The following is a 12,988-nucleotide window of genomic DNA, read 5'->3' as shown; positions in this document are numbered from 1 at the left end:
GCAGGAGCTGAGGTGAGGATGGGAACTCACCCCGTCACATGGAACTCGGGTCTCAAACTCAGGCTGCTGGTTTTTCACCCGACAAGCCCAGTGTCTTAACTGCTGATCCACTGCTCTGCACCTCTTACCATATAAAAGCTATTTTAAAATCAAAGTGCTATGTGCAATTATTCCAAAATATTTGACTGATAAATCAAGTTTGAAATGGTCTTTCAAACACAGACATTTCTTTAGGCACCGAAAGAGATCTGAGATCTCTGTACCTTAGAGTAGCTTTAATAGACTCAAAGCATTTTGACACACACTTCGGTCAATTTTGTTGACTCTGCTGTCATGGCCTTCAGGACTCATTCAGAATTTGTCTTGATTAATTTAATAATAATTAGCAAATTTTGGAAAAATTGAAAATTTTGGTTTTCACAGTTCTGATGCTGAAGAACTCAACCCCAAATAGAATTCAAACCCAAAGTGTCCCTTTATTGTCAGATGAAAAACAAAGCGTCTCACTTCAGGATTTTATTTTGGTAGATGGTTTCCCAACCAATTGTTGGGTATTGTTAGTCTTTATTTGTCATACAAATAGAGGAGGAACCTCTCTCCAGTCAAAAGTTTGCGGAATTGTAGAAAATGTTCATTAAATATAAAACAGCTTTTACTGAGAGTACATCCATTTCACATGCTCTCACATTCTTTATATATTAAATTAATATTTCAACTATACAATATTTACAGTTAGGAAAAATATTATTCATGGTGATTAAAAAATAATAGTCCCATAAATAATTGCATAAACCACACACCTTCTTACCATAAGGAATCTGGCAAGAATCACTGAATCAGCTGTAAAACACCCATCTACCTGTCTAACAGATTAGGTTTTCTTGCTTCCAGTTGGAAGGCTGTCTGATCAACTGGGTCCCTGGTTAAAGAACAAACTGACATGCTTGCAGGCCAGTATTAACCAAAGTCAAACTGTACATTTGGAACAATTAGAGGATCAAAATGATGTTGGAGAATTCTGGGCATCAAGCGTCAGTCCTCTACATAACTCTGAGGACAGCCTGGAGATAGGAGGCGTAAGAGGAGGATTCAGCTCCCTGTGGCTCTTCTGCTATGGTGAGCCACGTTTGGGAGATCTTAGCCTGCTTCAGTTCTGCTTGTGTAGCCTTCTGAGGTTGACGGCCCTTCCTTCCCCTTCCAGACCACCTATGAGCTTCTGAGCGTTTGGGGACTCCTCCTCCTTCTGGCTTCAAGATCAGCAGCTTCATCCAATTTTGAGGATGACCTTGGATGTGTGGTGGACGGATGAAGAAGGGCAGGTTGTGGTCAGCCTTTTCTTTTACTGGTCTGTTTCTGAGAATTTGGAGCCCCCAGCTGCCATTTCACTCAGGGGACCAGAGGGGATCTACAGATTGATTAACTGGCCTGGCCAGCGTTCTCTGCTGAATTATTTGCAGGGAACACATTTACTGTTAAAAAGTAGCGTTTCCTCCATTAGTGTCCCCCACCCCTCCAGAACCAGTACAGTCCCCTCCTCTGACAGTGACTCTGATTTGGATCCTGACAAACAAGCATTTGAAGGATAAGACAAGATTCTTTTAAGCCTTAGTGAACTGGGCCACAAGAGACGTCTATGCGTGGGACGATGGGTTAGAAGCTTGCTTAGCAGATGGATGACTGCTTCCCAATGTGTCAGATCCCTAGCAAACTGGCCACTGAAAGGGAAGGAAGTGATGATCCTTTGTATTCCCTCCAATATTTTGTGGCAACTAGGACTAGAACAAATCTGAATGCTCTCTGGTTATTTCTCAGACACTTCCTTCTTCAGTGGTCATTTCCAAAGTAATTACTTTAATTATTGGCTTGACTTGGCTTTCATCTCCTTCGTGGTGTAATTCTCCAAATGAGGCTTGTACTTATGCTCCTCCTCAGGGTGAGTTTAACACGACACCCGTGCTGAGGCTGGGAAGCGTGGAGTGGCCAGCCTCATAGCCCAGAGAATTCTGCAGCTCCAGGGCCATCCCTTTCCCTTTTCCTACTTCCCATCAGAAGGATGGAGGTCCCAAAACATTCGAGATGAATAAGATGATAGACAGACATGCTAGCTTGCCTAATCCTTCTCTTTGCCAGCCGCAGCATTAAAGGCTGACTTCCATCCCCCAAAACAATGAGCATCAAATGAAATGTGATCTACAAAACAGTAGAGATTCCCCTCAATTCCCTGAGATGACTTTAAGACCCAAAGATTTCATGTGGTTTAACAATCTGCAAGCCCTGATTCAGATACTTAGACTGAAATTATGCTGAAGGAAAAAGAAGTGTGAAGTCTTGGAATTCCAAACTTTTCCTCCATTGTCTTGATTTTTAATCTTATAACTACTGGGGAATTCTTATTCCCTGAAATATTAAACTCCTGGAAAAAAGAGTGTTCTCTCCACCTACAAGGTCTGGAATAATTTCAGTCCCTTTTGGCCTTCTACCGCTGAAGAGACGGAAGCCGGGATGAAAAGAGGCTAAGAGCATGTTGTGGGCAATGTGACCTAGATGCAAACTCTGGCTCTTTTTCACACATGCTCCATGCCTGACAAGTGCATGTAGTAAAAACCTCTCACCCACTGAAGTACCTCTGACACACACAGCTCTCCTTTCCTTTCTCCAAGACCACTTCCTGTTTAAACATGAAAACAGCTTGCTATATTTGACTCCATTCCACCCACACCTCTGCTACTCCCTGGTTCTTCCCAGGGATTGCCCTGTGCAGGTACACCTACCTGCTAAGGAAATAGTGGTTGCAATTAAAAAGCCGCAAGGAGATATTTTGTGCTGAGGTGGGCCCTAATACTGCTTCCCCAATTCCCAATCCTCTCAAACCAGATTGGGATGTCTTTCAAAGGTTGCAGGAAAGTGGCTTGGACAAATCCACTCCTTAGTCTAGATTTGGGATGGTAGTTCCTGAACCTGAAACCTGGTTCAATAAGCACCATGTCTGCTACATCTGAGGACAGCCCTCAACAAAGCAGTCTAATCCTTTAAAGGGGTTTCAAAATTGGCTTTCCCTGACTTAGGTGGATGGATAGACTTCTCAGATGATCATGAGAAGTTTTACAGGATCAGACCAGATTATCTAACGTTTTGTTCTCACAATAACCAGAGACAAACTGAGAACCTCAAAGCTCAGGAGCATAATTGTCTTTTAGTAAACAGTGTTCAAAGAATTCTTCTAACCCTGGAGATAATTTATGGAGAAGTCACCACTAGCATAACGCTTAACCTCTGGATCATGTTGCTGAATCATAAAACAGAAATGTTAGGAAGACTTGGATCTCATATTCCTTGAAACGAAGAAGCAAATGGAAATTAAAGGGTGGAGGGTTCATTCCAGGAAGCAAAGGCTCAGTTCCAACATTCTGCTCCAAAAGGATTCCAACTTGAAGTCTACCCATCTGGTGGCATCCTTCAGATCTTGGTTTCTGGTCCACAGGGATTGAACGCTGGGAAAGAATCGCGAATCCTGGCCAGCTCCATAGCACAGAGATGGCCAAAGACCTTGTTGTACCACTCTGGAGACCTCCCTCTAGAAGTGCAAAAAGCAGGGAATTAGCAACAGAATAACAGAGATGGAAAAGGTCTTGCAGGTCTTCTAGTACAACCCCATGTCAAGCAGGAGACCTTATACCATTTCAGACAAATGGCTGTCCAATCTCTTCTTAAAAGCTTCCAGTGATGGAGCACACACAAGGTTTGAAAGCAAGCCATTCCACTGATTTATTTTTTCTAACTGTGAGGAAATTTCTCCTTAATTCTAGTTTGCTTCTCTCCTTGATTAGTTGCCATCCGTTACTTCTTCTGGTGCTTTGGAGAACAGCTCGGCTCCCTCTTCCTCGTGGCAACCCCTGAGCTATTCTGTCTCGTCCTTCTTTTCACTAGACTAGACCTACCCAATTCCTGCAACTGATCTTCATGTTTTAGCCTCTAGCCCTCTAATCATCTTTGTTGCTTTTCTCTGCACTCTCTCTAGAGTCTCAACAGGCCAAGAGCTCCCTTTGTGCAACCGTAAATGGAATCCAGAATCCAAACAAACTCAATCATCTGGAACCTCAGAAGCAATCTGGGGCGGGGGGAGGCAAGGTTGGGTTTTATCCTTTACCGCAGAAACAGAAACAAAATACTGAAAGAGGAAATCCAAGCTTACCACAATTCAATTAACTTGCAAAATCCTGGCTTTGCTTTGAATAGGATAGGTTATCTTAGGGAAATATTTGTGCGCAGCAAGATTTTCACATATTTCAAGATTTGATTGAAAAGCAACAGGTTTAGCTGAAGGAATTTTCTCTCTGTGGTGGAAACAATATTCCTCAGTCTGTTGCTCTCAACGCCCAACTTCAATAATAGCTAGCCAGTGTAGGAATTACGGCACTGTAACCAGCACATCTGGATAGCAGCAGCCTGGAGAAGTCCTGTTAGACCTATGATGATATTGTCACCCTTTGGACTGAGAAATTCTCTTGTCACAGCTAAGGAAATTGGAATGGTCTTGGCTTGTTGTGTTGCTGAAGGCCAACCCCTTTTATGGGGGTAGAGGTCAAAGGGATGCCCACCTCCCTGCCCTTACACGTAGGACAGCTGGCTTGAATTCTTACCGGAGATCAATTTGGCAGATGTGGGTCACCTTGGAGTGTCCTGTTCTGCAAGGATCCATCAGGTACTGGGAGGTGAGCACCGTGGCCCTGACTCCAAATTCCAGTGGCAACTTCTGATGCTCCAAAGAGAAGGAGACCAGGAGGCAACTCCCACGGGGTAAGTCTGTCTGCCATGACCTAGAAAAGGTGATCTTGGCTCAGGTATGTCTAAAGTCATCTGCTCCTTCCCGTCTCCAGAGGCTACCTAATCAAGCAACTGATGGAAGCTCTGTTGGGATCCTCAGGGGCAAGATCAGGCCCTGGGTAGAAGCCAGGTGGCTGGCTCTAGACTCAGAAGACAGACAGAACCCGAGAAGGCTAGAATTATTGCAAGCACTAAATTTATTTGAAAGTCAAGTACAATGTTAGGAGTCTTTGCTCCAATCTGGATATTAGAGTCACCTTTCCAACTGACACTGAAGCTCTGATTCTAACTTTCAACCAACCTAGGCTGAATATCAACCTGGCTACAGCATGGTCACTACTTATTGCTGGGTGCAATTCTGAACTGATGGGGGGGAGAAGAAGGGCTTTGTTTCCAGAGAGAAACAGACTTAAGGAGCAAATTAAAAAACTAAGCGGGCAGATGAGAACTGGGACACCCTGTGATGAGCCCAAATTATGTGGAGCTGCCAGAGAAAGGAGCAGAAGCCTAGGACTGTATCTCACAGCCACTTCTGATCGCTACAGTCCAAAATCGAGATAAATGGCATGCAGGAAATGTTGCATGAGGCAGCAAAGGAAGGCTACAAGACGGAGCTGCTTCCCACACACTGAGGGCTTGAGCAAAATGGCGTCCTCAACTCCAGCTAAAAAGATCTAGGCAAAGGATTAGTGCAGAAGCGATGGGATCAGAGAGCCGGAGATGGGGCACCGTGTTTGTTTATGGAGATTTCCTCCCTAGAGTTCCTCACCTCAGAACCACAAAGTCCCGCCGTGGGTGCGGAGCCATGCTGTCGGTCACATAATGGTACACTTCGGTGTTCTTGTCCAGAGCCTCCACCACGTGGCCCTGCAGCAGGTCCTCGTCCCAAAAGTGCCGCTCCCTGAGAATCCGCTTGAGCACCAGGTGAGGGGGGGCGGCCACCTGGGTGGAGACCTTCCAGAGCCGCAGGGGGTGTCCATCCTCCACCTGGATATCACAAAGGCATTATTGCTTCGGGCCAGGTCGTGCCCAGGGGGCAGTCTCCCCATCATCCATCCGTTCCCTGAAGGCCATCATCCTTTGTGCCTTCTCTACCATTGCCCCAACCTTTGTAACATCTGGCCCCTGAGGTGAGGTAGCCCCCACCTTCAGCCTTCTAGAAGTGCGTTAAGACTGGCTCTGCCAATGAGCAGGGGGCGGCTGGGGGCTTGAGGGTCTCCTCTGCCTTGTCACCCTTTCAGCATTTTTAACTCTGAATTTCCGTTTTACCTTGTAAGCTTTAACTTCTCGTCTTTAATTATCATTTTATATTTTTATTATGTTGTTGTAAACCACCCAGTCACTTAGGTGAAATGGGCAGAGAAAGAAAGAAAGAAAGAAAGAAAGAAAGAAAGAAAGAAAGAAAGAAAGAAAGAAAGAAAGAAAGAAAGAAAGAAAGAAAGAAAGAAAGAAAGAAAGAAAGAAAGAAAGAAAGAAAGAAAGAAAGAAAGAAAGACACATAAAAGATTTCTAGACTTGATACAATCTCCAGCTCCTGATTAGAAAGAGGGAACTTTCATTGTCTCTGCATTTCTCTACCATTCCAGAAATAAGAAACCTTTTGGTCCATCTTTTCTTGTCACACACTGAGGGTCTCTTAGATAAGGTATCAAGTTTGGAAATAAATGAATACATATATGCCCACATCAGGCACCTACCCAGCCAATCTCTGCACTGACTTACTCCAGGAACTGGGTTCCTCTTAATTGGGAACCACAAACAGAGACTGCCCATGCCTACCCCCTTCACCAAGCCCCCACCATCCCAGCAAGGGCCTGTGTGTGCCCCAGGAGCCCTTCCTGCAGGTTCTAGGCAGCCGGGGCAAAGAGAGCCTCCTGGCACAAGTTACTTCACCTTCCTGACTCCACCTGGACCGGGATGGAGCACCTGTGGGTGAAGGCGGAGCGTCCCGATTTACAGTCCTTCCACCATACAGCCTTTCGAGTCCAGCAGGCTGGGCTCAGCTCAGACAGGGAGGCCCACCGTGAGCAGCTGGCTCTAGAGTGACTGCCTGAGGACAGTTGGGGGCCTGTCCTCCAGAGGAGGAGCTGCTGTCAGCCTCAGAAGAGGGGGAGTCCAAGCTGCTGCCTCCCCCAGCATGAGGGCTGGCTGCACAGAGAAGAGAGCAGAGCGAAGGGCTCTGCCGGGCTCCTCCTGAGAAAGAGCCCTCCTCCTCCTCCTCGGAGCAACGCTGGTCCTGCCTCTCCTTCAGCAGAGGGGCAAAGCTAAGCCTCTCTGCCGGAAAGAGCCATGCGCTAACCCGGACTCTGCGGGCCTCGAATCCTGGCTTCTGAAGCCTGCGCTTTCACTGCCAGACAAGCCAACGAAGCTTCTGGGCTGTGGTGACCCTCAGACCTCCCCCGGCCCCTCTTTGGCTGCTGCTTCGGACTGGGAGATCCGAGGTCTCTGGTAAGGCCGGCTAGTGAGGACCTGTTTCCCTCTTGGGTGTTGCAGGTTGTGCTGATGCTCCCCCCATCACTGAGAACTTGTCTCAAAAAGACCAACAGCCAAGGTTTCAATCGCCTCTCGTGTGTGTTTATGGCCCGGGACAGGACAAAGGCGGATAGTCAGCCTGTGTGAAGAGTCAGAAGACGCAGGCTGCCCTGGGCCAGACTATTTGGTGGTGCCACTTCCTGCAGTGTGAAGACTGGCACTTTGAGAGTGATTTGGAGGAGAAGGCGGCACTGGCAGCCCTGGGTCAGTGTGCGGACTCAGCCTCAGCTGCTGCCGGGTGCCTCTTTCTTCCCTTTCGGCCCGGGTTGCGTTGTCTGCCGTCCCCCAGCCCCACTTCCGTCAGGGTGCAGAGAAACCCCTCTTTCTTCTCTTTTACAACGGCAATGAGGAAGGGGATGGTGAAGAAGGAATTTCCCACTGCGGTAGAAACCCAGAGCCAAAGAAGATGTTGGCCTTGGCATTAAGAGTTACCGAAAGATGCATTTTTGCCTACCAGTGAATGATGAAATAACAGGAAATCGTTCTAAGACAGACACACGGTTATTCTGGATGGGCTACCTTGAAACATAGTCAGAAGTTCCGAAGGCCTCCCTTGGCACCCTCCTACCTTCTTGCACGAGAGCTCCGTGTGTTGGGGGCCGAGCATACTGATCCAGCCTTTGAAGCGTTCGGATGACTCCCGCAGCAGGCCTCGAATGCTGGCCTCCAAGACTGGGTGGGAATCCTGGATTTGCTTCCTCAGCTCTGCTAAGGAGAGTGGCTGAGCATCAGCCAACAGGTAGGAGTTGCTGAGCTGCAGTATCATATCCTGGGGAATCTGGAGAAAGGAAGAGGATCCTTTGAGGGACTCTGCAACTGAGGACGAACCTCTGCGTGCACCCACCAGCAAAGCTCTCCCTGCCCAGACAGGCTCTTCCGCGCTCCCTATTTCTGCTAGAGGACGGGGATGGTGGATGCTGGGAAAAGTGGAAGGAAAGAGAAGAGGACGATCAGCAGCAAGATGGCGGGATTCTGTTATGTTGGCATTGGGGGCCCCCTTGGAAGACTTGAAGGACCAAGCTAGGGATAGATCGTTTTGGAGAAAATACACATTTGTGATTGTTAAGAGATGACAACGATAGAATGTGTTTGATTACATAAAGTTCTTTATGTTGATTTGCTATCTTAATTATACTCTTATTTTGTATGGTTCTGGGTTTTTCATTTTTTTAATTTTACTGTAAACCATTCTACAAACTGAAGTTGAAAGAAGTAGAAAAGTCTACTTGAAATAGTAATAACCTAAAAATCACCTGAGGCGATCTGGAGCCCTCCTTGCAACATCCAGAACTCCTTTCGGGCCCTACTTATATCAGCCCTTTAACGCAGAGCAGAGAAGAAATCCAACCAATCATATAGATCGGTGGTGGCGAACCTATGGCCCGTGTGCCAGAGGCGGCACTCAGAGCCCACTCTGTGGGCACGCATGCCCCAGCCCGGCCTCCCCCCACGGTTCCCTCCTAACCATCAGTCCCCTTGGAGGAAAGTCACCCCCAGGCGTGGCCCACGGGGGGCAGCGCAGCCAAGGACATGGCAGCTGGGCAGTGCCCTGTCGTGCACAGATGCTGCTGCAGTGGGCCTTAGAGGTGGTGGGTGACCCTGTGGGGGAGCGGGGTGGGGTGGTTTGGGGGCACTCGGTCTCTAGAAGGTTCGCCATCACTGATATAGATCAATACTACTTTTAGTGTATAGCTTTAGTAACAGAATCTTTCAAGCAGGAAAGCACTCACCCCTCCCTCCCTTTATCTTTGTGAGAACTCGGGGCAAGCTCAGTCCTCTTTATCTGGCCACTCTTTTGGCAGGGGCTCTTCCTCTTGCCCCGCAAGGTCAAGCCCGCTGCGAATGGCTGGAATTCTGGGAGCGCCAGGCAACCCTTTGGAGTGAAGAGCAACGAAAGCCATTGGTACCTGGAACAGCTTCTTGCAGTGGGCAATCATGTGGGAGAGGCCTTGGGTGGCAGCCATGTTTTCGTTCAGGTCTTTCTGCTCTGGTTTCCCCACAGTGCCCCTCCTGTGAGCTGACCTGTCAGGTGGACAAAGAGAAGTCAGCATCGTCTGCGCTCCTGCTCCGGCCCTTCTAGCCACAGGCAGCCGAGAGGGCCGCTCAGGGGAAGCTCTCTTCTCCCGGATTTGGCCCCGAGGCCTGACAAGGCGAGGATGAAACCTCCACCAGCGTCACAAGCAGATGGGAGCTGTGTCAATGCCTACCGCCACGTTTGAATCTTATTCTTCAGGATTCTAAGTGTTTTACCTAAGAAAAATTCTGATAACCCCCATTAACTTATAACTATGATAAATGTCAGTTGGCCTCATTAAGCTGGTACAGTTATGGATTTCTGATTTTAATTCATATCAAAAATTATTTGATATTCAGGTGGCCTTTCAACGTAAGACTCTCAAATAATATACCTCTTTTTCTCTCATATGTGTGTGTGTGTGTGTGTGTGTGTGTGTGTGTGTGTGTGTAAATTTTTTGGCTTGCTAACAAAGAATAAAGGGAGACCTATATGATCATTTCAAACTTATTTGTTCTCATCAGTCAGCCATACCCTTCTGAGATTTGAACCTGGGCCGACTGCATCTTAAGCAGTTGTTTTAACCCCTAGGCCACAGGCTCTCTCTCTCTCTCTCTCTCTTTGTTAGCTGAGAAGCAAGGGAGATATGTGTTAAATGTTTGTTAAGCATTCAGAATACACTTGCTTGGTGGCCTAGGGGTTAAAACAACTGCTTAAGATGCAGTTGGCCCAGGTTCGGATCTCAGAAGGGTATGGCTGACTGATGAGAACAAATAAGTTTGAAATGATCATATCGGTCTCCCTTTATTCTTTGTTAGCTAGCCAAAAAATTTACACAAATATGAGCTGCCACTGCTGTGTCTACTGCCTGTAGATGGCCTTGGGCTAGGCTGAAACAGGAAATAAGATTTGTCCCGTGTCTGGGACCAAGCAAGTGTATTCTGAATGCTTAACAAACATTTAACATGTATATACGTATACGTATACGTATACGTATACGTATACGTATACGTATACATATATACATACATACATACATACATACATACATACATACATACATACATACATACATATATATATATATATATATATATATATATATATATATATATATATATATATATATATATATACACACACACACACACACACTGTACAGGTAGACAATGCAAAATCACACTCCTTTCCAAACAGAAAAGGGCTCTGCAACAATGGAGAATGAGGTCTAGGACAACTTTCCACAGCCATTTCACTATGGCCATCTGGCCTCGATCAACTTAGGGTGGGATGACTTGCTGTGGGAAATCCACATGGGATAACTCAACACAATAAATGTTATCCGCCAGTGTTCCTTTGACATTATTTCCATTTTTGTCAATAGAAATAATATAGAAGAAACAGTGGTGGATAATATTTATCACATTGAGTTATCCTGCGTGGAATTGTCCCAGGGTGAGTTATGGCCGCAATGGCTTATCCCATTCTGTGGAAAATGGCATCCAATAGCATGAATTTTACTTATTCTCTTTATAAACTGTTTCTTTTGATCATACAGCCTCCAAAGACTAGTGCTAGGTGGATAATAGTAGAAAGTGAGGGTTTATTTTAAAATCATAGAGTAAGAGAGAATTGTAAATGTACTCATATTTGCTGCAAAGGAAATGGAAAGCTTCCTTCCTTCCTTCCTTCTAAAACTTTGATAAAAATCTACTTTAAAAAAAAGACTGAAGCCTTGCTGCAGTTCTGAAGGAGTGACTCTGCCATCTCGAAAGGGCCATCAACCTGGGGTTTGAGCACCAGGTAACAAAGAGCCAAGAGATCTGACCTGCAGCTGGGACATATCACCTCACCTTGGAGAAGTGCTCTCTTTCTTGGAGACATTGAGGTGAAAAATGGAGGGAGCTAAGCACACAGCCAGGTTTCCCACTGTCATCTGGTTCTCCTCGGAAGAGGCAACATCGCTGAGAAAATAGAGCAGCGTCTGCAAAACCTCCCGGTTCTCATCCGGCATTAACATGATGGTGGCCTGGACAGCTTGCAGCCTCTGGTCTTTGGGCACAACTGGAAAGTTCGAGGAACAAAAGTCAGTGTCTGAGCTGTGGGGGACTAAATACTAACAGCAGCAGGAACCTGCTAGCATCCCATTGGCCTCTGCTCCCTGTGTAAGCTTTGCTGGTGAAACAGAGGCCCGGCCCTACTCAGCCCTGCTCTTCTCTTCAGATCAGGACTTCCCATCCCTCCCTATGAGAAGACGTTCCATTTCTCCTCCTGCCTCTGGTTTCTGAGACTGTGCCCAGCTTACTGGCAGATCTTTCATCCTACTGAGTATAGCTTGAAAATAAAAAAGCTCTTTCCAATTCTTAATATTAATTAATTACTTTATTGATTAGCCCTTGGGCCATATCAAGGCGCAGAGTTCCAAACACGTTATACTAAAATGCAGTAAAAACAATTTAAAATGGAACTGGTTAAAATACAATTTAAAATAAAATAGAAATAAAATACAATTCAACCAATTCTTAACACATTTTGATATTCAACCAACAAACCAACCAGGTGGGCAAAACCCATCCCCTAACCTGTCTGTGGGATGTCCATGCTTTCCCCAGCTGCTGGTGCAGTAAAACAAGCAGTACCAGAACTGCAGAACAGGACTCTCTGGAGGAAAGAGAGGATACACAAGCCAGAGCCCAGCCTGCCTTTTGGCCCTAGGATTAACAATAGTGGTCCAGCTGCATATATCTAGGTGTGAGGTGTGTGTGCCCATAGAAGTATGCCCACTCCCCCTTCATAATACCAAACACACATATGAAGTCCCTGAAAATGAAGTGAGCTTGCAGTGACAAGGTCAACAGGGCTGGAGTCTGACAACTGTGGAAGAAAACACCAGTCATCTCGAACAGGTGGAACAACCCCTGGTCCACGGCCTATTGGGAACTGGGCTGGGCAAGCAGTGGGCAAGCACAAAGCTTCACTTGCGCACGCATGGGATTTAGGTTGCATGCTCAAACTCGCCCCCGTCCAACACACACTGCAGCCACTTTCCCCACGGCCGCCGGCAGCCCATGGAGCCAGAAAGATTGGGACCACTGATCTAGAAGCTTCCTGGGAAGTGGAGAAAACTGTTCAAGGAGACATCTTTGTCTGTGTAGGAGAAGAGCTGGGGAGGGGTGGAGTTAAATCATCTTTAGTTCACAGTCCTTGCATTCCCACTCCAAGTCCAACCCCTCCTGAATTCCATTGACCCTTATCTGGCACAGAACTTCAGTGCTGAACTTCAGTTGACTAGACTCTCCTGTATAGGCTTGAAGAAATCTTCTAGGCTGCAACCTGCTGAATGGTCCCGATTCTTTGCACCTGACGGTCTGCAACCACTAAGCAGTTGATAAGGAGATTCCCAATGTCTATTTGCTGGAGAGATACAGCACTTGCAGTGGGCTGCACAAGCGGTCTCTTAAAACTATACGAAGTTACTAACGTGTGGATTGTCAAAGGCTGTCATGGGCATTTGCACAAACAGAAACAGTCCTGGTCAAGTACCATCATCGGATATCTATGGGGGGAAGAAAGCAGCAATATAGTTCTATGAATCAGAGTCCTAGCTGTGAAAAATAC

General features: G+C 46.5%; 1 protein-coding gene across 3 annotated transcripts in view; it reads right to left on the bottom strand.

Annotated features, from left to right (window-relative positions):
- Nucleotides 1-503: 503 nt before the first annotated feature.
- STARD8 (StAR related lipid transfer domain containing 8) overlaps nt 504-12,988 on the bottom strand; it is a 56,068-nt gene continuing 43,583 nt past the window's right edge. For all 3 annotated transcript variants that reach the window (XM_081336851.1, XM_081336853.1, XM_081336852.1), the window contains 6 exons: nt 11,224-11,434; nt 9,264-9,378; nt 7,925-8,134; nt 5,594-5,811; nt 4,641-4,817; nt 504-3,574 (listed from right to left, as the gene is read on the bottom strand). In XM_081336851.1, coding sequence (XP_081192977.1) covers nt 3,457-3,574; nt 4,641-4,817; nt 5,594-5,811; nt 7,925-8,134; nt 9,264-9,378; nt 11,224-11,434 — 1,049 coding nt within the window. In that variant the 3' untranslated portion in view covers nt 504-3,456. The remainder of the gene's footprint in view (nt 3,575-4,640; nt 4,818-5,593; nt 5,812-7,924; nt 8,135-9,263; nt 9,379-11,223; nt 11,435-12,988) is intronic.

This window comes from Vipera berus, assembly GCF_964194415.1.
Source record: "Vipera berus genome assembly, chromosome: 11".
Classification (NCBI taxonomy): domain Eukaryota; kingdom Metazoa; phylum Chordata; class Lepidosauria; order Squamata; family Viperidae; genus Vipera; species Vipera berus.
This window is presented reverse-complemented; position numbering and strand designations above follow the sequence as displayed.